At 46.5% G+C, this 24,993-nt stretch overlaps 1 protein-coding gene across 1 annotated transcript in view; it reads left to right on the plus strand.

The window, feature by feature from the left end:
• The window catches only part of ADCY9 (adenylate cyclase 9), a 118,986-nt gene that overhangs the window by 74,255 nt on the left and 19,738 nt on the right, over window positions 1–24,993 (plus strand). The window contains exons 2-4 of the mRNA XM_077762531.1: window positions 10,593–10,783; window positions 21,381–21,485; window positions 22,357–22,574. Coding sequence (XP_077618657.1) covers window positions 10,593–10,783; window positions 21,381–21,485; window positions 22,357–22,574 — 514 coding nt within the window. The remainder of the gene's footprint in view (window positions 1–10,592; window positions 10,784–21,380; window positions 21,486–22,356; window positions 22,575–24,993) is intronic.

Genomic DNA, 24,993 nt, shown 5'->3' on the forward strand with positions numbered 1-24,993 from the left:
CTGGGGCCCACTGTCCCTTTCTTGATTGGGATAAGTGGCAGGCATATCGGCCTAGATCTGCAGTGGTCATGAGGACTTTCTTGACCAGGGACAATGGAGTTGTTAACTCTTGGCCTCGTTAACTTGCAGTTTGAAGAGCTCTGTACTCCTTTTATTTCATTTCTCTCTTTTGTTTTTTTCCATTTCAGTGCGATGTTTTAGAGCCTGGCCCTGCCTCCTCCCCTGAGCTTGATTTTGTGGACTTGTTTCCAGCAACTTTTCTCTTGCCCTTTATCTCCTCCCCTGATTTTTTTTAAAACTGTTCCCCACAAGTTCCACTTATATTAAATTTATATTTATGATATAGTCCTTGATCAGTGGTATTTTTGTGTTATGTGTATCTTTGCCCTATTTATCATATTTCTTTATTTTTAATAGAACCCAGTTTGTAGTTGGAGCTAACTTAATACTTTCAGTTTTTCTTTTTTAAATTGTGATATGTCATTCAGTGGGAAGCTTCATAGTATAGAAAATAAATGAATGCAGTTCATACAGATCCATAAGGATGAATCTCAAACATGATGCTCAGCCATAAAAAGAAACTTTCAGAACAAAACGTGTAAAATGTCATTTATTCAAATAAAAAAACCTGTTAATGCTGCATATTGTTTAGCATTCCACAGTATAGCGGCTTGGCATTCAGAATAGTTAGGTGCTGTGTTGGGGAGAAGGTTTGCAGTGGAGGAAAGTCCATGGGGAGCCTGAACAGGGCAGGCGACATTTTATTTCTTAACTTTTATTTCTAAAAAGTGCTCAGCATAATTTTCCTTACATGTTTCTGTGTCTAAGATATTTTGTAAAGAATTCAAATATTCACACTTATTTTAAAGATAAACAACAAAAATATCTAACATACAAAATGAATATTTTCCATGATCCTCTTTTCTGTTAATATTTTAGTATATTTCTGTGTGTTTCTTGTAATTAATTTTTTCAGCTTTATTGAAGTAAAATTAATGAATAGGAAGTTATAAGATATTTAAAGAGTGTATTGTGATTCTTTATCGTGTGTGTGTGTGTGTGTGTGTGTATAAGAACATTAAGTTCTATTCCCTCAGCACATTTCAGTTAGACAATACAATGTTGAGACTGTAGCCACCATGTTTTACGTGAGGTCCTCAGGCTGGGCTTCTGTGTTTTGAGTCTAGTGTTGTTCAGAATAACTCTTTCTTTCTTCCCCTGTGATGTTAGCTGCTGCTGTTCATGTCCTCCTCCTCCAACTACGCAGCTGTGTGGTTTGGGGCCAGAACTTCCGCTGGGCAGGGAGTGATTGCTGCCATGTCTGAAACCTTCCTTCCCCAGGGAGTCTGAACCCACTTCCGTCTCTCCTTCAGGGTCTGTAGCGGACCTCTACTTTCCGGTCCAGGACAGGCGACTGCTGAAGAGTCCTCTGCCTGCTTTTGTGAACGAGGGGCTGTTGATAATCACCCAGTTCTATGTGTCGACGTGCCCTGCCCCTCGTCCTCTTCTCCCTTGCGGGCGCTCGCTACCCACTGCCTTGGTTTTGCTTTCAGTTTTGCTTTTTCAAGAGTGTACAACATAGTTGTGATATTCTGGAGGCATAGATTGCAGCGGGAGACTGGCCTGGGGGAGTGAGTCACCCAGCCTGTGGCCTCCCCAGTGGCAGTGTGGCCCCACTCTGGCTTTTCATCTCACTCCTAGCAGCACTTACAAGGTTATTAAAGGTCAACCTCACAAGCACAACTTTGGATCTTCTGGAGAAGGTCTAGAAAGGAGAGACTGGCCTCCGGTGCTAAAATGAACTGAGAGAAATCGGAGACGCCAAAGAAGATACAGCTTCTTGATCAGACAATAGGAATTTGGGGGCACCTGGGTGGCTCAGTTGTATAAGCATTGAACTTCAGCTCAGGTCATAATCTCACAGTTTGTGAGTTTGAGCCCCACGTCGGGCTCCAGGCTGACAGCTAAGATCCTGGAGCTGCTTCAGATTCTGTGTCTCCCCCTTTCTCTGTCCCTCCCCTGCTTGTGCTCTGTCTCTCTCTGTCTCTCAGTAATAAGTAAACGTTAAAAAAATTTTTTTAATTAAAAAAATAGAAGAAAATAGGGATTTTGGATTTCTCAGCTATTGTAGCTTGAGCCAGTCTGCATGTGGTCTGGGGGAACAAGGAGATGTAGTTGGGGAAGCTGTTTTGGTCTGTGTTCCAGCCAGCATACAAAACACTCCTCAAAAGAGAGAAAACCTTCAACCTTGATGTGGATTGAGAACTATCTTGAAAAGTGAGGAAATTCACAGCAAGCATGTGGCAGTACTGCAAGTGGGATTTGGGGTCCAGCTAGAAGGCTGGATCAGCATTTCTGCGCAAAACAGGTGGTGAAGCCACAGTGTGGCCCCTCCCAGGGCAGGCTAAGCAGGAAGTGTAAGACTTGAGTGTTTGGTCTTTGCGTGGTGGAACACTTCCAGGGGTGGTAGTGAGAGGCCGGCTATGTTGCCCTTTTCCCAGCTGAAGATGCTCATGGGACATGTCACTGCGGGAGCCTCCCCCTGTGGCAGAAGGAAATGCCTTTGCAAATAAATCTAGGCTGGATGAAAAGCGAACAGTGGTTTTGAAGGCAACCAGGGAAGCCCGAGCTTTTGCTTGGTTGCTGGGAGCGAGCAGCGGGTGCTGTGCCATGTGGATCACAGTGGTCGGCGGTTGCAGCAGACAGAGGGCCCAGGTGTCCCCCAGCTCTCTGGGATTGTGCTGTGGCAGTCAAGGGTGCAGATTTGATGATCCTGGGAGGTAGCTCATGAAGGTCCCACTTTTGTTTCATCTTTTCTAGACTTTGGAGCCCTTGTCACGTCGAATTTTTGGTTATTCAAGGTAATTCAGCCTGTTTCTTATATAGATGTTTTCCTACCCTAACTCTGGCCTGTTAGCTACTTCCCAGCCTTTCTGTTTTTCTTTTACGTGCCACCGCCCACTCCTTTAACATGAATTTCCATGGATGGTGTATTCTGTACTGGCCATATCTCTTCTCTGTATCTCAGAATGGTTGCATCTTGAAATTCACATAACTTTCTTTAAAAAAAAAAAAAAGCTTCAGTGAGGTATGATTCACACCCCATACAACGTACCACTCCAGCACACACAATTCAGTTTTTTGCACATTCGCAGAGTTGTGCAGTCATCTCCACTAACTGTAGAACATTTTCATCACCCCAGAAGGAAACCTTGTGCCCCCCACCCCCGGTCCCCGCCAACCACTCCTCTGCTTCTCATCTCCATGGATGTGCCTCTTCTGGACATTTCATAGAAATGGAGTCACACACTCTGTGGCCTTTGGGGACTGGCATCTCTCTCTGAGCATCAGTCATGTGGCTTTATTTCTGTTTTCAGTGCATTCTTTTGTTTGGTTTTCTTTTTCAGGTATTAAGCCACCACTATCCTCAGATCATAAATTGAGTCTTTCATTCCTAGAATCTCTTTTCCATAATCTATGTTCTGTACTTCAATCTGCAACTCTTAAACTATTAGTTTAACTATTAACTATTAAGATCTTGAAATTAACTCTGATTTCTCAGTTCTCTGGGGGAAAGAACACTATCCGTGACTCCTCTTGTGCCTGCTTCAGACTCGAGCTGACGTGCTCCCTTCTGTCTGGTGGTGCTCCACGATGCCCTCTGATGAATAAACATCTCTTGCTGTTCTGCGCTACCCTCTGTTGCATTACCATCTACTATTGCTCTTTTGGCTCCTGACACCTTTTCTTTTAACCCTTTTGTTTCATGGCCTCTTCTGATTATTTAAATTCTGTTATAATGCATATTCCAAGATAGTTATCATAGACCTTCATATTCTTTTTGGTTTCTAAAACTCCCTGTAGAAAGCCTTTGTCCTATGTGAACATTCCCTCAGCACACAGACCTGAACACATGTAGACATATTCCCTTCTCGTAGACGTGTGTGGTCACTTACTCTCTGTGCTCACATTCACGCCATCCTCCCACGCCCCAGTTGGATTTTCTGTGAGCATACATCACACCTTTCCTCGGTTTAGTCCTGAGTTGCTGCTGAAAATGCCCTAAGGAAGAGCACTGTCTCTCCCTTTTTATGTATGTCAACTCATTTCATGCTCACAAGAGCTCTGTGAGACGCTATTGTTGCTGTATTCCTAGTGTTTACATTTTAGAGATGAGGGAACTGGAGTCCAGTGTTTAAGTCACATTTTTCAACTACACTCAGTCTCTAAAACTGGAGTATTCTTTTTTTTCCTCTCCATTCCCTTGAACACTTCTGCCCAGTTCCTAACCCTCGGTAAGCACTCAATAAATAGTCAATTTGTTGGGTAAGTGAATTGAACACATGAATGAATGAGATGGTACCTGGTGGATATGCCAGATGTTTTCCTTCAGAGAGCTTATTTCTCAAGCCTTGGGAGGGACAGATCTCTGAATTTTTCACCACTGAACTCTGCAGTGTTCATACTCGTCAACATAGCACATAGCAGAATAGCATTTAGTAAAACCAAAATTGAAAGTGAAGACAGTACATGGGTGCACGGTCACTAAGTGCCTGGTCATCACATTTGGCTGTGATGGCAGCATATTTACTTATTACCAGTAGAGATAGGGAAGCTGAGTGGAGAAAGCACCTGCTCCTGGAGCAGGATGTAGAGTGTGTGTGTGTGTTCCCGAAGTTTGTTTTGTTAGCCTAAGGTTTTAGTCAAAACCAAGTTAGACAGGCATGGTGCCCACTCTTTGTTTTTTTCACCTGCTTGAGTGGCTGTTTCATATTTTATTATTTGGAACTTCATTTTTTAAAAAGAGGTTAAGTTTTACCAACACCCATTTGCTGTAGGAACTTGTGATTTATTGTCAAGTATTGCGGGAACCAGGATGAATCAGTCCTCGTGATTAGTGGTTTTACGTAGGAGCAGAAGGGACAGAGACCCATTCAGAGTGTTTTAATGTTAACAGGGTAAAAAATGTTTTGTTTTGTTTTGTTTTGTTTTCCACACCAAAACTTCTGGTCTTCTTAAGCAGAAGCAACAGACAATTATGAAATATTGTATCTATAGTTTTGTAGAACCTGGTTATTTGATAGATTAAGCACCCTTTTAATCTTTATTTTCGTCATTGACTGACTGTATTTTAGTTTAAGTAATCCTCATGCTACTCGGCCATTGGAGACCTAGTTGTGAAGAAAAATACAATACAAAGCGGAATAACTTCAGAATGTTTATGAACTAGGCTAAACTGATTGCCTCTCTTAGGTTTATTGTTTCAAATCATTAGTGATGCAGGCTCCTAGGCATCTGTTATGCTGCTGACTCCCAAGGTCATGTCTCAAACATCCTTTCCTTCTTGATCATTCTCCTCTTTATACTGAACCAACATTCAGGTCTTTGATTCTGGGTAATGGAGGCTGTCTCATTCCAAAGCACGGGCTCCGCAGAAAAAGAACATGATAAAAAGGCCGCAGTAGACTTTCTTTTCCAAAGTGGATTTTGGCATACACTCAAATTACACTCAGCTCACCAAAACTGAGCACTGATTTTGTGCAAGTGACAGTTTTCATCCTCACAGAACTGATGATGTGCTTAAGAACGTTAACCACGTCAGTCTCCTTCACACACACAGCCATAGACCAGCTCCTTGGCCAGGTGGGAGTGTGGTAGGAAACGTGTCCCCCCGTTTCTCTAGCCTCTGCAAAACCACGCTGATGAAAAAGGTGTCAATGCTGGTGAGGTTTAAAATCAGTTACCAAGAGGGAATGTAAGCAATCTGATTAATCTCCTGTTTATACTTAACAAAATAAATCATTTAGCTGCTTTATTTTGACCTTCTGCTCTGAGAGAGCCATTCTTTTGAACTTGGACCCCAGGGTCCATGTATATTGTGGTTACTCATTAAATCCTTATCTCTTATAAACTCTTTTCACGAAAGACTTTGATGAGGCTGGCACTCAGTCATCCAGCCCTGATACATTGCTGGTGTAGTTCGCATCGGGCTGCCTTACTTTATCAGGCTGGTTTCGCTCTAGTTTTGGCAAAAGGTTTTACTTTAAATTTGGCTTTCCACATTGAAGCATGGATGCTTAATTGGTTTACCCATTTTGCATGTTGGGGACACATACATAATCAGATCTTTGGCACACTAGCAGTATTGTGTTATCAATACAAGTAGGTCATTAGGGGCTCCCTAAAGAAAATTTTACGTAGGAAACAAAGTCGGAGCAACTGTTGATTTAACAGTTCTACCAGTGTTTTTATACATTGAAAGAGCATGGAGAAGACTCCCGGGATAAGCACGCAAGCATGCACACTGAGAATAATAGCCAGTGTTCCTGAGTTTTTACCGTGTGTCAGGTGCTGTTGTAAAGGCTTCATGCGTGTTACTCAGTCTTTGCATCAGCTCGAGGGAGCGAGTCCTGTTCCTAGCCTCGCTGTGATGAGGTGTCTTCTCTCACTCCAGGTCACGAGGTGGAGAGGTGGCGGGCCTGAACGTGAGGGCTCCTCTGCAGAGTGCACGCACTCACCCATCTCTGCATGGCCCGTCGTAGAAGCGTTGCTACCACCACTACGCTTTGGGGAAGGTGGGTTCCTGTCCCCACCACCCCTCCCTGACTGCTGTGTCCCCTAATTCCCTCATCACTCACTGTGGCTGGCCTTTCCTCGGCCTCACGCTCGCATTTCTGTCTCCCCCCGCACCCCTTGTTGCCCCCAGCGTGAAGACTCCCGGAGCTGGTGTATGCGGTGTCCTGCACGGGTCCTGCCCCTCCCTGCCCGTTCCCCCACATGCAGTCTTGTTGCAGCCATTCTAAACTCCCTTCCGTCCCTCGGCTCTGCTGCCAGGGCCTCCCTTTCTGCAGGGCTAATTCACAACCTGTTACAGCAGCACCCGTAGTCCGATGGCAGCTGCCCTAAGCCCTGGCCCTGTTGGCTTTCACTCTTCATCTTTCAGCCCTCAGCTTGGAAGGCCTTTCATCCAGAGGCTTCCCTAAGCCCCAGGTCTGTAGGGTGCCGCCCTCCTGTGCTTCCCAGGGCACCCTCACTTCCTTGTCCTAGGACTTTGTTCTCTCTCACACCCGCCCGCTGTGTAGATCCCTCCTCAGGTGACAGCCACATTCAGGTAGGGGTCACGGCTGACGTGTTGAGCCCTGTCACGTGAACACACCTGTCACAGTGTGGTGAAGACTGTGGTAAGGGATGAACGAGCAGCAGCTCAGTAGTCACAGTGGAGGGAGCAACAGCAAGCCTCAGGGATGCGCACCCCACGCGGCGTCAGAGCTCGAGTCTGTGGGGCTGGCCGTGTGGCTCACGTCTCCTGGTGGGGGGCATGCCTCGACTTTCAGGTGTGGCTTCGGCTTCATGCATGCCTCTGTTCAGCTCAGCCTGTAGCTCTTCCCGTCGGCTGGCTCAGCCTCTTCTCTGCGTTAGTTGTCACACCTCCAGGAGAGTCCCCTTCACTTGCTCTTGCAGGTCTGGGGCTGCGTGGTGGGGGATGCGCGGTCACCTGACTGGGGACTCATCCTGGGGTTGAAAGAACCCAGAGCAGGGCCTTTCTGGCCACCCTGGCTTTGCCCTCCCTGGGGAAGCCTCACCCCCAGGGAGCGGCAGCCTGAGGCAGGGGAGTGCTGAGACGCCAGCATCTTGCAGGGAACGCTCTTCTGAGGTCATGGTCAGCTACAGACATAACAGAAGACCTCTCCCTGCTGTCGTAGCTCCTCACGCCCTACCTTCCTCCTCCCTCCTCCTGCCCCTGCCCCCCTCCCCCCTCCCCATGGCCCTCTGCAGCAGCACCGAGTGCCTGCCCTCCCAGCTCTTCCCCACCTGCTGCCCCGATGTCTGCTGTGCAGTCAGGGGAGAGCCCATTAGAGCAGCCCCAGGGAACGGGCCTTTCCAAGCTCTACCAGCATGGAGACCCCATGACAGGTCAGAAGTAGAACTTTCTCTGGTTAGCTCACAGAGGTTGTGGTTTTGTTTTTTTGTTTTGTCTTAATTTTTTTTGTTTATTCATTTATTTTGAGAGAGAGAGTACAAGCAGGGAAGGGGCAGAGAGAGAGGGAGAGAGAATCCCAAGCAGTCTCTGTCCTGTTAGTGAGGAGCCGAGCCAGACATGGGGCTTCATCCCATGAACCATGAGATCAAAACCTAAGGCACAATGAAGAGTCTGATGCTTAACTGGCTGAGCCACTCAGACATCCCAGAGATTTTTTGACTCTCCCAAAGCAAAATGGCATGTGGGCTCAGTGTCATCTGTGATGGAGTTGGAGGAATTCATACACGTGTGCTTTTACTCCTCTGTCAAATTCTGGTTCATGCTTCCGTTTCTTTATTTCTTTTCTTTCTTGCTTTCTTGCTTTTTCTTTTCTTTTCTTTTAGTTCATGCTTCTTTTTAAAGTTTATAAATGTATTTTGTTATGAATGTGACTGATCCTGGACATTGTGTGTTTTTGTTGAAGAAAAAAACATCCGGAAGTTCAGACCTTAGTTAAGAGTGAGCATTTTTTTGGTTAAGTGTCCGACTTCAACTCAGGTCATGATCTCATGGTTCGTGGGTTGGAGCCCTGCATCGGGCTCTGTACTGACAGCCAGCTCAGAGCCTGGAGCTGTTTCGGATTCTGTATTTCCCTCTCTCTGACCCTCCCCTGCTGTCTCTCTCTCTCAGAAATAAATAAAACATTAAAAAAAAAAAAAGAGTGAGCATTTTAGGGTCTCCTTTGGGGTCACTGCCTGAAGTTACTTCTCTCAGGCTTTGGATTCCCGCCTGTGACCTGGCTGTGTGCTGGGATTTCTCTAGGTGTTTCCAGGGCTCATGTAAATTCTGAGTCTCAGAACAGGTGACTTGAAAACACCACATAGTATTTTTATCAGAGGGTAGGTAGACAAAGATGGAGTGAATGGTGAAATGGCGGCCTAACCATGAAATGATGAAGGACAATTGATTCAGTAATCTCTAGGTTATTGAATTAATTTTTAAAAAGTATTTATTTATTTATTTATTTACTTACTTACTTATTTTAGAGGGTGAAAGAGAGTGCAAGCCAGGGAGAGGGGTAGAGGGAGAGAGAGACTCTCAAACAGGCTTCATCCTTGGTGGGGATCCCATTGCGGGGCTCGATTCTACAACCCTGGGATCATCACCTCTGCCAAATGAGTTGGATGCTCAACCAGCTGAGCCACCCAGGTGCCCCCACTAATTATTTTTATTTGTTAATGTTTATTCTTTTTGAGAGAGAGAGAGAGCAAGCAAGCACGAGCAGGGGAGGGGCAAAGAGAAAGGGAGACACAGAATCCAAAGCAGGCTCCAGGCTCTGAGCTGTCAGCACAGAACCTGACACGGGGCTCCCATCCACGTGTAAGCCAAAGTCAGATGCTTAACTGAGCCACCCAGGTGCCACCCAGCTAATTTTCTTTAAAAGTAATCTCTACCTCCATTGTGGGGCTTGAAGTCACAACCCCAACATCAAGAGTCACATGCTCTACTGACTAAGCCAGCCATATGTTGCCCCCACTTTTTTTAAGTAATTAAATACTTTGAAAGCATTTATTAAAATGTACTGAATGTAAGTACCTGTGTGGGTTTAAGAGTGTAGACACTTCACCTCTTGATCAAATCTTTGCATAGTGCCTTTCCATTATCATCTTCTGCTGGAGCTTAAAACTCTCCCAGACAGGGACCTGGTCTGTTCCTGATTTTATTCTCTAGGTACAGCGTACCCTACTCCTACAACAAATGGATTTTGAACAAATTACATACATTTCCCACTCCTTTTAACAAATTTGCAGTCTCGTTAAATTTCAGTAAGGACTAACAGTGGATTCATTTAAATAAAGTTTGCTTCCTTTTCAGAAATTGCTTGAGTTCTGTCTGCTCCTTAGTATTTTCCCAGCAGATAGTTCTTCTGAATACCTGGAGCAGGGAGCTACCTGCCCGTTAGAGCTACTCCATAGTGTGGCGTACGTTTGTGTGTTATTTCAGTCTGTAATGAGAATTGTAAAGATGTCAGTTAATTGTCCATTTAACTGACTTTTTTTTAATGATGATTTTGTGAGAGAATTACATTCTCATGGAGTACAGCCTGACAGAGCTGCATGTTCTAGATCCAACAGAAGACTGATACTTGATAATCTGAATCAAGGGTGGTTTTAGTTACCCTCGTTGGTGCACATTATGGTCTCACTTTTCATGGCAGGTTTGCAATCCTGACATGATAAAACGGTCCATATTCTAGATAACCCTTACATAGAAACCAATCAAACAAGTGTGTAGGGTGGACTGTCAGTCCACTCGGCTGCCGTCATAAAGCGGTCATGTGACCCTTTCATGAAGGAACTTTTTAATGCTCGTTTCAGCCCCCAAGGGGAAATGCCCAGCCAAAGTTCAAAGACAACGTGATATAAGTAAGTGTTGTGTCTTGGAGGCAAACGTTCTCCCTGGAGTCAGTGCGTCTCTGAAAAGATCACGAGAATCAGTAGTAAAATATGACATTCATATTTTCACTTTACTCTCCACTTTTCAGGAGCATGTCCTGCATAGAGAGCAAGATCGAGCTGCGTTTCAACCAACGGTGGTTTCCATCTGTGCTGATTGTAATTTTTATCCATAGGTTTGAAGACATACCTGATAGCGGGTCAGAGAGCGAAGGAGTCTCATTGCAGCTGTTCAGAGGCCTTGCTTTCTGGCTTTGAGGTCATTGACGGCTCACGGGTGTCCTCAGGCCCTAGGGGACAGGGGACAGCATCGCCAGGGAGTGTCATTGACTTGGCGCAGACTGTCAAAACCTTTGATAACCTTAAGGTTAGTTTTTTTTTTTTTTCCTACTTCTTAAACTTTGTATTAATTCTGCAGTAGAACATGTGAAATGATAAGCAGCCTTTGGGTCTGTGGCAGACGACATGGAATGCCCTGCAATTTGGTTTTTGTGATTTTTAAATTTAGTCTGAAGTCACCAGCATTTTGCATTTTTTAATATCTTTGCTTTTTTGACATATTACGCACCTCCATTTTCTTTCTACGCTGCATCAATTTGCTTCTTACTCGAGTTGTTATTTTCTTTTTCTGAGACCTATGCTGTCTTCTGGAATATCTGAAAGCTAATGATAAACAACAGTAAAGGGGATTCTTCTCACATCTTCCTTGTAGAGCTAGTTTGTATCCCACTGCAGACACTGTTTTCTCAAGTGCTCCTCTGTCTCTCGAAATCCGGTGTCTGAGGATTATTTTAACTTTTGTTGCTATGGGTGAATCTTGTGGCGTATCTCACCTTCAGAGTGCAGGCTTGCCAGGAACGTTATAATATTTCACTGTTGGAATAGAGCCCTCTTGGCAGCTGTACAGAAGTGCCCGTTTCTGTCATAATAAACTACCCTGGGATTAACGTGGCAGATGGACCGTGGGCATTTGAAACCATTCCAGCTTATAAACTGCTCCTCAGCTTCCACATTTCATTTCATTTCCCCTACTGGTATCTCTGGTTCATTTACAGCTGAAATATTTTCGGTTTCCATTTAAAAAAAAGAAGGAGAGAGAGAGGGAGGGAGAGAGTGAGAGGGAGGGAGAGAGAGAGAGGGAGGGAGGGAAGAAGAGAGAGGGAGAGGGAGGGGGAGGGAGGGAGAGAGAGAGGCACTGATAACAGTTGCACCTCACTGTGTAGTTGTACCCTCAAACAGGTCAGGATGATGGCCTGGTGCTATGGCTTTAATCCAGTGTGTCCCTGCTCATCCACGTTCACTTAGTGCTTTGAGAGCTAATTCCGAGGGGACTACAATGTGGGCGTCCAGGTCCTTTCCCTCTGCCAGAATCCCTAGTCCCTGCCATCCAGTTATTTTGTGTGATTGTTGTGCTCAGTGTTATTAACAGTACTCTGGTATCATTTTTCTTGTGTGCTTTGTTAAGTTAATGCAGGGTTTTCCATCCACAGCAGTGGGAACATTTCGGGCCATCCTGTGCCCATGGGATGTTGAGCAGCATCCCTGGCCTTCACCCACCACATGCCAGGAGCGCCCTCTCCTCCCATTATGGTGACCAGAATGTCAGACAGTGCCCAGTGACCCCTGAGGGGTGAGGGAGGATGAAGTCCCCTCTGGATGAGGACCCATGGGGTAGGGTGTGAGACCCGACCCTTCCCCGGATGCTCTGGCACGTGTGTGACAGCTAATGTATCCAATATTTCCTTAATACCTGCACACTTTGAAGACAGCCTCTTTGTGTGGGGCGATGATTTGCAGCAGTCAGAAAGGAGAGCTTCAGCTCATGGGCCGTCCCTGCATGCAAGAAGGGGGGAGAATTTGAGAACATGGTTTTCCAAGTACAGTTTCATTATTTGGAGAGAAATTATTTCCTCCAGGCTTCAAACTGAACCGCATTTAAATAGACCAATAGAACTCAGATCCAAAAATGCATTATTTGTTGTGTTTGCCTGATGTGTTAGATTATGTGTACGTGTGTTTCTATCCATAGCACATAACTTCCAGTTTTAGCAACAGTGATTCACTGCTAAGTTACCCTAAAAAGGTTTTCTCTTATCCCAAAAGAACGTTTCTTGTTCTAGTTATATGTATATAGTTATAGTTAGAGATTTAAGTATCTTTATTTTTTAAATCTGGATAGACAAAAACTACTTAGCGTATTCTGTTGCTGTGTATAAATTTTCCAAATAATCATTGAAAGTTTTCTGAAAATCTTGTGATCTATTAACCTTGTCTGACAAAGGGAATTTGGGTGGGGGCGGGGGGAGATCTCTGTGCCCCTTCCAGGAAGGAAGGGCGGACGAGCTGGATCTTGAAGTGTAACTTCAGGACATGTTGATGGTGCAGACAGGGTGACGGCGTCTGAGTCGAGGGCGGTCCACGCTCCGTGTGGAGAGGGGGACAGCGCAGTCTCCCCTCCAGGCCTTGCCGCTCTGGGCCCGCGGGGCACAGTTTCGCCCCGCTGCTTCCGGTTGTGTGGGATCATGGGAGAGCAGGCCTCTGTGAGTGCCTTGCAGTGAGTGCTGGGTGCCTGAGGGAGTCCTTAGAATGATCGTCCCCGAGCCAAAGGACAGAACACTGAGGTCGGCTTGAAGAATTATATGCATTCTAATAGAACATATAAGGCCTTCCCTAGAATAAGTTTTTGCAAAACAGAAAAAATACCAGCTGCTCGCTCATAGGTTCTTGGGGCGGGTTTGCCCCACACACCAGTCAGTACCTCACACGCGTCGTTGGTTTGTTGACTTACGTGGTCTGCACTACGGTCGGGTTTTCTGTTTAGCTGGAAGCACTCGCTGGTTCTTCCTCCTCCTTTGCCAGGGTCTGTCGACTCTCCCTGCGAGTGCACTTCTTCCCTACGTGGCCGCTGCCGCCGCCTCCAGTGAGCGGCAGCCCCCGTGTAGGTTTCTGTCACCGTCCCTGCATCTCCCTGCCCGGCGTGGGAAGCCCCGGCTCGCTGGAGGGGCCTGTGCCCAGGCAGTATGTCCTTTGAAAGTACCTTCCCGCAAGCAGTGGTTTCTCAGGCCAGAAATAGGCGTCAGGTATGCAACGGCGTTCTGTGGTCACGTAAACCTGCGCGTGACAGAAAGGGTCTCTGTTCCCCAGGGCTGCTTGGAGCCTCCAGTGCTCACAGCCACGTTAGGGCCTCCAGAGAGCGATGCGGAGGCTGTGCTCTCAGGCCTTCGTGACCACAGACTTTTTTCAAGCCACACTTTTGGGAGGAATGACTATCTAGTGAGAGGAGTTTCATGAAGGAACCAAGAAATTGGGGAAGGGTGTTGAGCGAATATTCCTCAAGTGAAAGCACGCACCTGTCACCCGCGGTGCTCCTCATGTCCCTTCCCTCTGGGCTTCTCTTCCTCGCCCCGGGTGACAGAACCACAGCTTCCTGTGGCCCCCCTGGGTAACAGTGCTTTCTCCCCATCTCCAAATCCATGGCCCTTCCAGCTGTAACCTTCCTGTTTACTTGTCTCTTGGGCAGCTTCCTGTGAGTTCTCTGAATGCAGGAGGGCCCCGAGTGTCAAGTAACTTGTGCTTTTCCCAGGTGTGCAGTCAGGCATGTGGTAGATAATTATAATTTTCTTTTGGCTTAAGTTTTTAATTCTTTTTTAAAGTTTATTTATTTGAGAGAGAGCACACGACGAGGGGAGGGGCAGAGAGAGAGGGAGACAGAGGATCCCAAGCAGACCCTTCGCTGTCAGCACAAAGCCCCATGTGGGGCTTGAACTCAAGAATTGTGAGATCATGACCTGAGCTGAAATCAAGAGTCAGTTGCTTAAATGACAGCCACCCAGGTGCCCCAAGTTTTTAATTCTTGAATGAGACACAGAGCTGTAGCTCTGCAGAGCGGGGCCAAGTAGGACCGCACTGGGAAGCCCGGGCAGGACTGAATAGACGAAGGACAAGAGGGGACAGATCACTGCTTGGACTTGCCCCAAGCAGTCACTGACTCTCTGAGGAAGGTCTTCCCTTCTCTGTGTGTTCCTACTTAAGAGAGGGTCTTCACATTTCGCCGTAGGGGATGTAAGCATGTCACAAATGTGACATCGGAGCAGGAGCACCTTGGCCCGTTCAGTGTGACCTGAGCTCTGCACTGGATGTCTCCTACTCCTTCTCCATGAATGCCGTGGATGATGGATGGATTGAGACTACACATGACAATAAAAATAGCTGCTCTGACGTCTTCGCAAAGAACAAAAAAACGAAAATCAAAATGTGGATGGTTTTTTATCACATCAGTCTTAACTAGTGAACTGCATGAGCTGTGAGAGCATCTTAGTGTATCTCTGAAGGCCCTCGCTGGAAAGACATGTGCTCGGCTGGTCTCTGTGAATTTAACCTTAATCTGTTATTTAGAACCCTGGGGCTGGGGCTGCATGCTCATGGGCATTTCTGTGTGTTCACAGTCAGTAGTGAGGCTGACGATGTGAATTTGCCTACGTGGGGGCACTTCAGGGAGGATCTGCCCTGTTTTCAAAAGGGTAATACTTTCCCTTTGAGGTCACTAGCTCCAGGGCCCATCCTTCTGTGGCAGTCACTGAGACTTTTTTAATGACTCTAAATAAATGATCACTCTTTTATGTCCTTATTGTTTGTAATCATTATGAGTAGGCTCCATGGGCTCAGTGTGAGGTAACAGCTAGCCTGTTAGATCATTCTAGAGATGGAACAGGTAGTATCTGTCTATCTATACTTTGGACTCTATGTATTTATTATAAATGGTGGTTTAATTGGTAGTGGTGATGGTTGCACAATTTTGTGAATATACTAAAATCCACTGAAATATGTACACTTTAGATGGGGGTAAATTACATGGTATGTAAACCCTGTCTCCATAAAACTCATAAAAATAAATAGTAGTCTGACCCCAAAATGTGAATATGAAGTAAGTTTTTTTCAAAAAAAGATGTCAGGTTGTGTCTACATTTCCAGTCATGCGTGTTTCCTTCCATCAGGGGGAAACCTGTCCCATGGAGGTTGGCAGCTCTTCCTCACAGAAGAGGTCCAGTTGAGGGAGAGAGAGAGAGCCATCACTGGGACACCGCCCTAGTATTTGCTGCAGGCAGGGTCCCTCAGTGAGCTCTAAAATTAGTGGGTGGGTGTTTAAGGAGAAACAGGATATTTGCACAGCCTCCAAGCACCTCCACCCCCAATATTTATTGATTACAAAGAGAAGAATCGTAACTCCATGGTGGAAAACCTGGTGGGCCCTGCCTCACTGATTGAGGAAGCCTGGCATCCCTATTAATAAGGCTCTCAGTGTCATGTGCATGCCCCCTGCCCTGCGCCCCCCCNGTTCTTCTCCCAAATCTTAAAGTTTGGCCAACATGTGAGACTGCACCAGACAAGTGCAGATTCAAGGCCAGTCTGCAGAACACCTGACACCTGACCGGGACACTACAGGAGGGACAAGCCACCAAAGATGAGGAAAGACCAAGAACCTGTCACTGGCTGGAGGAGATAAGAAGATGCCAAATGCAGTGTGGGATCCCAGAACAGAAACTGGACACTCAGGGGAAAGCTGGGAAATCTGAGTTCTGTTGCACCGTTAATTCCTTAGTCTTGATGAGCGCTCTGTGGTTGCTGTGAGGTGTGGACATCCACGGAAGCGGGGGATGGACACATGTGGGGGGGGGGACAGACGGGGATGGACATGTGGCAGGCAGCTCTCTAAACTGTCTTTCTCACTGTGCATAAGTCTGTTGTTTCACGATATAAACGTCTAATGTATGTGTACTAACTTTTTACCATAGCTGTGTTATTGTAATCATACTATGTAATATACGTATATAATGTTGATTGTATTTCTGTGAGATGTCACAGATGAATTGAACTGGAAGATGTGTCCAACGCCATTTAACTGGTATCATCAGGTAGTGAAATACTGCAGGTAAATGAGATTTCCCCAAATAACCAAATATTTTCTTCTTTTGACTTCCTGATGGAATATTTCCACAACACAGTAACCATCTGCTTGCCTTATCAGCCTCCGTTACTGAACCCAGTGGTGGTTTAGGGCTCAGGAATCTGAGCAGGGTTCTGTGACTCCACGCTCCATGGCTCTGAGATCCTGCGTCTGATTTTTACAGGTTTCTGTTTTATTTTGTTGTTTTGCCTCCTGTACTGTCAGACTGTACGTTTTCTGTTCTTAAAGCTTCTGAGATGCCTTTCTTCTTCTGTAACAATTTCTGCTTCTATTTTTCTCTAGTATTTTGTTTGCAGAAATCATCTACGCGGAAGGGTTCATGCGTCTGCTAACCTACTAGCTTAAACGATGCTGCACTGGCCCACCAAGGACGGTAGCAAGCAGGGTAACTTTCTCCTCACTCGGAAGGCCACATCCACAGATAGAGTCCAGGGTGTCGCCACCTGGGCTAAGCTCTCCTCTGTCATTTTCTAACTGGGTAACACTGGGCAAGTCCTTTCTCTTCTCTGCCTCAGTCTCCTCATGTGTAGAATGGAGCTAATCACAGCGTCTGCTTCCCGGGTGCTTCTGAGGACTACAGGCAGAGAGTGCAGACCCTACGTGGGCCTCAGGAAGTCCTCTGTCATTACTGTCACACGTTCCTGTCGGCCACGTTCAGCTTGGGTTTCGAGTTTGGGAGCAAGTGCTGCTTCTCTGGGTCACAGGACAGCTTACTAAACAGTCACACTCAGCCGACCAAGCAGGTGAAGCCAGGCTTTTCTGATGTTGTTTCCTCTTCGTTTCTCAGAAAAGAGGTTTCCCTCCTCCCTTCCTTGACAGTTATGAAAAAGTACAGCTGTTGGCTTAGAAGTGATGTATCTTGTGAAGAGAGAGAGCCTTGAAGAAAAACCGGTTTTTTACCTCTGTGCCATATATTCTGAACAGAATGGAGCATGTTTGTATTGAAATGTGCGTAAAACAAATGCAAGTGTGCTCTAATGTGTTGGAGAAGTAGTTAAAGTCTCCCCTCCAAAGCCGATGGCCATGCTGGGGCAGGAGCAGACTGCATCTGGGGAAATGTGTGTTCTTGGGTGTTCTCCAAGGGATCTCAGGGTCCCAGGCAACAGCCAGCACACTCTTTGGCCCCTAGAGCCCTCTGTTGGGGGGACTGGAGCTGGTCTTACTCAAGCTTCCCTGGGTGCCAGTTGCCAGTAGTGCCCCTTAAAAGAACTGGGAGGTGGTCCTATCTGCTTAGGTTACTTCAGGGGAGTGAGGCACAGGACAGCAAAGTGCCAGGATTATTCCTGCATCCTCCTTGTGTTAGGAAAGGAGGCCAGAGGATGGCCACATGGGGATCAGGGACCAGGAACCTGCGGTCCGACTCCCCCTGTTGATGAACCATGGTGTCCTCAGAGCGGCCTCGTGATGTATTATGAGGAGTGATTGTCAGGCACACAAGACCCCAGACACTGCGCGGATAAGTATTGTGCATTGCCGTGCCCTCAGCACATAGGGATTCTCAGTCCCGCATCGTTGTATCAGGCTGTCGGACACCTTGCCTCCCAGGGTGGTAAGGTGCCCCCGATAGTTCCCTGAAGTCCGAAATGCTCTTCCCAGTGAGGCTTCTCCACGGGAGAAGGTGGGGAGTTTAATGGATGGGGAAACATTTCACAGAGGTATCTGTGCGCTTGGCAAAAACCAGTTGATGAAATGTTCTCACCCAGATTAAAACGAAGCTGAAAAGTCATTAAAGATTCTGTGGGCAGTGGAGAGGGAGACAAACCCAGCTTCTGTGGCCTCTGCTGCGGGGCCTCCCCAGTGCAGAGGGGGTTCTCCCCGCACAGCGGAAGGGAGTGTTGAGATGTGAGGCTGTCTCTATCAGCGTACAGACTTCTCCACGGTTTTTTGTTTCATTTGTTTTAAAGATTTAGTCAATAAAATTGCCCCCCCAAAAGCAAAGTAGATGAGGAAGAAATAGAAGGAAAAAAGCCACATTTTCAAAGCGCAGTGAGAGGGTCCTGTGGATCCATGTGCTGTAAGTTCCTGGGGTGCTGGTTCTCCCGCCCGCTCCTGGGGTCCACACTCCTGCACGAAGCTGCTGTGGGGGTGCAGAGGAAGTAGCAAGCACTGTTCAGGCCACTGCGAGTCCTGACCGCAGGGCCTGCCCTCTGCTGCTTGACATGCGACTGACAAGCCCCCGACCCTCCCAGAGCACAGTCCTAGACCGTTGACAAACATTATGTCTGTGCCTTTGCTCCCAGAGGTTCTTTTGTGGGCAGGCTACCAGACTGAACCTCTGTAGTAGAACATTTTATTACAGGAGGGACCGGGCCACATAGCCTCTATGCCAAAGAGAGGTAGACTTGGGTTGTCCAGTTGTCCCAGGCTCCTGAGATCAGCCAGTCTCCATGGACACTCCTGGCCTCCACAGCTTCTTCCAGCCCTTTCGCGGTCACCGTTCAGAGAGCGGGCACCGTTCTGAAGTTGTATGCCTGCACTGCGTGTCTAGGGACTCCTTCACAAGAGGGTGTGTGCCCTCTGGTGTCCAGAAGGTTTGGTGGTCACCGTTGCCTGTTTGTGGCTCTGAGTGCATAAAGCATCTTTTATGTGTGAAGCCAGGGTGCCATGGGCAATGCCTGAGAAGCACAGGGCCTGTTTTCAAAGTACAGGTTCTGTGCTTGAGGCGAGAAAAGTACTTAGGAACAAACTGATGCCAAGAGACAATGAGGTTGGCTGCCCTGTGACAAGGACATTAAATGACCAGATGTGCTATCTTCAGAACCGGAAGTTTTACTGTTAAGGATCAGCATTTGCTGAGTGCTCACTGACGCCGTAGGCAGAGCCCAGTGTGGTGAGTGCAAGCGCGCTTCCATTCGCTCATGCAGAGTCCTCCTAGCGGGCCAGGATGGGGCCCCTCGTCCTTCTCACCTCTGTTCTGGGAGGTCAGTAGAGGGAGATACGGTCCCGTTTTAGAAAGGAGGAAACAGGCTCAGGGATTCCTGTGCGTATTACGTGTTAGAACTAGGATTTGGTCCATGACGGAGCCTCCGATCACTGTGTTACACACAGTAATCACTATAGTAACTTCACTAGCTACAATTAGTGTTGTCATGCTACTTCTCTAGCCATGAAGTTAAAAAATGGGCAGAGAGGTAGCTGTTACTATTTCATCGGGTCTTTACATGGTTGGGGAAAGCCCTGGACTCTCAGGTTAGAGTCTCCCTGACTGTCCCCTGCACCAGATTGTATCCCCTTCTCCCTCTGGGCTGCCAGTGGGCCTTTGCGAAGCCAGTGTTGCCCTAAAGAAGCAGCCACCACTGCTGCTTCCAGAGGCACTCACTCCCACCCACCCCCGGGCCCCCAGGGAGCACCCTGGGGAATCCTGCTGGGCACCTCAGTGGCCTGCTGTTTTGGTGTGTATATTGTCACTTTGCAAATGAATACAGGCGTTCATACTTGTACATCGCATCAGATTCCCAGATGACACAACTCTTTAGAATCTTTATTTCTTTTATTTAATATAGTAGAGGCCTGAAATCTAACATCAGATGTGATACAAGTCATATCCTTGCCCTTAGACACTAAATGATATTTATTTACTTACTTATTTACTTATGTATGTATGTCTTGAGAGTGTGTGCGTGTGTAGACAGAGAGAATCCCAAGCAGGCTCTGTACTGTCAACACGTGAACCATGAGATCATGATGTGTATGAGTCGGATGCTTAACCTACTGAGCCACCCAGGTGCCCCTAAATGATACTTACTTTAAATTTCTAAAATAACATCTAGGCTTCTATAATGTATTCCAGCATTTAACAGTGCTTATTAGAAATTAGTGCAATTAGAAATTAGTGCAATTAGAAATTGTTTTGGAGTCCCACTAAATGTGTCCTGCTGCCATTTGCCTTCTCCACTGGCAGCTGTTAGTCACTGTGTTGGTGGTGGTGGCTGCCAGCTCACTGGGTCACGTCCATGGTAAGAGTAAGATGAAGCATGCACTGAATGCCAGGAGCAAGACCAGGCGCCCTGCGTGCTTCCTCACTTAGTTCTTCCCACACACCGTCACCACTCCTGCTTTATAGGTGAGAGAATTGAGGTCCGCAGTCTGAATAGGGATCTCCACACCCTGGTTTGTGAGAAGCAAAGTCGTGCCCTTTCCACTCTGCCTGGCCATGCTAAGCCTCCACTTCTCTCTTCTACATCAGCTAATTGCTCAAGCTTCAGAGATTTCCTGGATCTATAAACGTGTCCCTTGGACTTTTCAGCCTGTTTTCTACAAACAGCTCACCATCACACAGAGCTTGAAAAACTTGTGTAGGCTAGTGGCTGGGTTGTTGGCTTAATAACACACTTATCGAGATACAATTCACATTAACATAAAATGTACCCTTTTAAAGTATACAGTTTGGTGGTTTTTAGTGTACTTGCAAGATTGAGCAACCATCACCACAGTCAATTTTAGAACATTTTCATCACCTCGCAAAAGAAACTTCACATCCATTAGATCACTCCCCATCACTTCCTCCCCTCATCCACCGATCTACTTACCATCACTACAGATTTACCTTTTCTGGACATTGTGTGTACATGGAGTCGTATAACATGTGGTCCTTTGTGTCTGGCTTCTGTCACCTGTCAGTGTTTCCAGGGTTCATCCATGTTGTAGCAGGTGTCAGGGTTTCATTCCTTTGACGGCCCAGTGCTCTTCCAGTCTGCGGATACGCCATGTTTTGCTGATCCTTTCATCCACTGATGGACATTTGAGTTTCTACTTTTTGGCTGTTACGGATAGTGCTGCCCTGAGTGCTCACATACCAATCTGTGTGGACGTGTTTCTATTTTTCACTTGGCTAGTTTGTTTTAATTCATGCTCAAGCAGCTCAGTAAGCCTTCTACTTGGTTGTAGCCAAGTAACAGCCATTCGGCCTGATAGCTGATTGCATCCATAGACTTGGCTGAATTTTGGGTTTTGGCCGTGCTTTCTCGGGGTGTTCCTACGGTGTGTGTTTTTCTTGTAGACCTGCCCTTCATGCGGAATCATGTTTGCCCCCAAATCAGAAGCTGGTGCAGAAGGAGGAGCCATCCAAAACGGCTGTCAAGAGGAGCATAAAAACAACACCAAGGTAACCAGCTCGTGGCTGCTGTGCCCGTCTGTTCCTCTCCTGGTGCATCCACCCGAAGTGACATGCCTGTCCTGTCAGCTTCTCAGTTCTGAGAATAATTCCCCGTGGGTGACACTATTCTGTACCTTCTCATCCTTTGGGTTTTGAATAGACTAGTCAGATCGGGATGGAGAGTCAGGACTCACCCTCGTGAACTGGAGTAATCACATGCCTCCCTTCGTGGGCAGTCAGAGCTTCAAGACACATGGACTGCGATGGCGAGGGAAGGTCTGTGGGGCACACTGCACATGTGCAGGAGGGGGCTCGGGAGGAGCAGAGATGCACTGTGAAGAGAGGCTTGGGATGGGGGCCCGTGGTGAGGACACTGCCAGAGAGGTCTCACCTGGAGACAGGGTCAGGACCGCAGTGGAAGGGAGAACAAACAGCAAGCCGGGAGCCCTTTGAAGACAGCTTATAAAGGCTGACTCTCTCGGGAGGCCTACGTCGGTTGTTCTCCACCCTCCCCTGGATTGAGCCCCGTACGCGTATCCACCACCCCAGCCCCCCGCTTCTCCCACAGACCTCTGCAATGCCGATTCTGTGGTTAGCAAGCTCCGAGAGCCTCAGCTCTTCCTTGGCCTTCTCTCCGCTCCCTCACTGGTTCTTCCCACCATGTCACTTTCCTGGCTGCCCCGACTCCGGGAGGTGTGATTTCACACGATGGGAGGTGGGGAGAAGCGGGTGGGTGGAGAGTCCGAGCGTCAGGTCAGAACAGAGATGTGAGGGTGGTGGTCAGGCGTGCAGTGGGGCCCTCGTGGTTGAGGCCAGGATGGAATAGTGCTGCTGCATGCCTGCACTTCAGCCTCTGTGTCTGCCTCTCGCTCCCCTTTAGGCTCCCGCAGCTCCTAATTCCAAAACTCAAAACGGACTTCTGAGCCCTCCCCAAGAAGAGAAGCTCACCAACAGTCAGACCTCCCTGTGTGAGATCTTACAGGAAAAGGGAAGGTGGGCAGGGGTGAGCTTGGACCAGTCAGCTCTCCTTCCGCTGAGATTCAAGAACATCCGGGAGAAAACAGATGCCCATTTTGTGGATGTCATCAAAGAAGACAGGTAAGAGTCAACCATTCGTTTGAAAGTAAAGGTTTGCAGGTAGAGGTCTCTCCTTTTTCTGAATCCCCTTTTCCCCATGTGTTTGCCCTCCATTGTCAGTATATTACTTTATTTTAAAGTAATTTGAAACTTACAGAAAAGTTGCATGAATAATACAAAGAATTCTCATTCTACTCTTTGGCTGACTTACCAACTTTTAACATTTTATGATGTTTGTTTTATTCTCTATGAAATTTGTTTTATTTTTTTCTGAACCATTTGGTAGTAAGTTGGATACATCATGCCCTTTGCCCCTAAATTCTGTATTTCCTAAGTACAAAGATGTTGTTTTACATAATCACAGTTCCTAAATAGAGGAAATTAAACATAGATACAGTATTTTATCTAGTTTACAGTTTTTATTCCAGTTTGGCAGAAATTTTGGCCACAGAAATGATGTGTCCTCCCGGGTCCCATCCAGAGGCACACGTGCCCTTGGTCTTCCGTCAGGGACAGGGATTTTGGGAACCAGGCAGGTGTTGTTGACTTCTCCAATCTGTAGTTATCTTCTCCTTGAGACTAATACGCAGGACTTGCAGATCACACCCGCATTCCACTCCTCATCAGACCACCCTAGGTTTCATCTCCATCGATGGTTCTTGCCTGAAATGGTCTTTCCTCCGGTGGTGCAAAATGTCAGCTTCGCTACTTCAGCACCAACTGCACGTCCATCGTTAGGCACGTGCCGTGCCGCGGTGAAGAGCCCCTCCTCACTTACTACCTTATCCATCCATCCCCTGCCAATCTGGACTCAGGGAGTCCTCTGTGATTTAATAGGATGTAATCCAGCACTGCCCTTACTGCGTGTGATGCTCTAGGTGCCCTGAATCTGCCAGCGAGAGCCCCCCTTCAGCAGGGCACTGTGTCCTTTTGACACAGCCCCATCCTCTGCTTTTCAGAGTTTCTGGCGCCCTGTTCTAGCACAACAGAATATTCCAGGCTCATCTTATATCTTCCCTGACCCTGTGCAGGAATCAGCCATTTCTCCAAAGAGCCTTGGCTCCACTCAGTGAATAATGGTATTTAGATATGTTAGTTGTTAATGTCTCATTTAATGTCCTTGTAGCCAAAGACATACTCCATGTTATTTCAGTCCTTTTACACTTATTGATACTTGTTTTATGGTCTCAAATGGGTCTGTGTTGGTGAATATACCACGTGCACTTGGATAAATTCTGCATTTTTAGGATGTTATGATTCATAAACAAAAGTAGGTCTCAGTGGTTGGCAGTATTAGATCATCTGTGTCTTTACTTTTTGTCTGTTATTCTGTCAGTGTGAAGAGAGGGATTTTTAAATCTCTCACTCTGATTGTGGAATTGTTGGTGTCTCTTTTTAGTCCTGACAGTGTATGTTTCAAGTATTTTCAAGCTCTTTTGTTTTAGGTACGTACTCATTTGTGAGTGTTATAAATTCCTGGTGAATTGGTCCTTTTTGTCATTTTGAAGTGTCCCTCTTTATCCCTAGTAATACTCTGTCTTAAAATCCACTTTATCTGATACTAAAGTGTAGTTAACTGTAGCCTTCTTGTCCTTACTATTGACCTGGTATATCAGTTTCCATAAAAAAATTTCAACCTGTGTCTTTATAGTTGAAGTATGTCTCTTGTGGGTGCTGCTTTTTAAAAATCATTCTAAAAATCTCTGCCCCTTAATTCCATTTTAATATATTTACTGACTTTTTAGCCATACGTCTTTGCATTATTTTATTTTACTTTTTGGTGGTTGCTTTAGGACTTACAGATAGGCATCCTTTAATTTTTATAGCCTTCTTATGGTTAATGTTGTATCATTTCACTTTCTTTTTTTTAAGTTTACTTATTTATTTACATAACTAATCTCTATACCCAACATGAAGCCCAAACTCATGACCCCAAGGTTGAGATTGACATGCTCTTCCAACTGAGCCAGCCAGCCATGTCTACATGTTTCACTTAACATGTAGACATCTTATAGCTGTATAGATTCATTCTCTTCTTCCAACCCCTTATGCTGTAGCTTTTACATGTGTTACATTTACATGCATTATAACCCCAACCTCTAATGCCATCCTCTTGGTAATTTCACATTGGTCTCCATTGATTGCTCTTCTGTTGAGTTTTCCTGTTTCTTTGCATGTTGTATACTTTTGGATTGTGTCGTGCTTAGAAACTCTGGATTCTCTTGTATTATTCTGAAGAGTATCAATTTTTCTTTCTTTCTCCCTCCCCTCCCCTGCTCCCCTTCCCTTCCCCTCCGCTTCCCTTCCCCTCCCCTCCCTCCCTTCCTTACTTCTTTCCTTCCACAGGCAGTTAACTTACCTAAACTCAGACACCAAAGTTTGTCTCCCCTGGGGTAGGGAGGTGCTCTCTTTTTTTTTTTTTTTTTTTTATTCTTTATTT

This window comes from Crocuta crocuta, unplaced genomic scaffold (assembly GCF_008692635.1).
Source record: "Crocuta crocuta isolate KB4526 unplaced genomic scaffold, BGI_CrCroc_1.0 scaffold234, whole genome shotgun sequence".
In the NCBI taxonomy this organism is placed as follows: domain Eukaryota; kingdom Metazoa; phylum Chordata; class Mammalia; order Carnivora; family Hyaenidae; genus Crocuta; species Crocuta crocuta.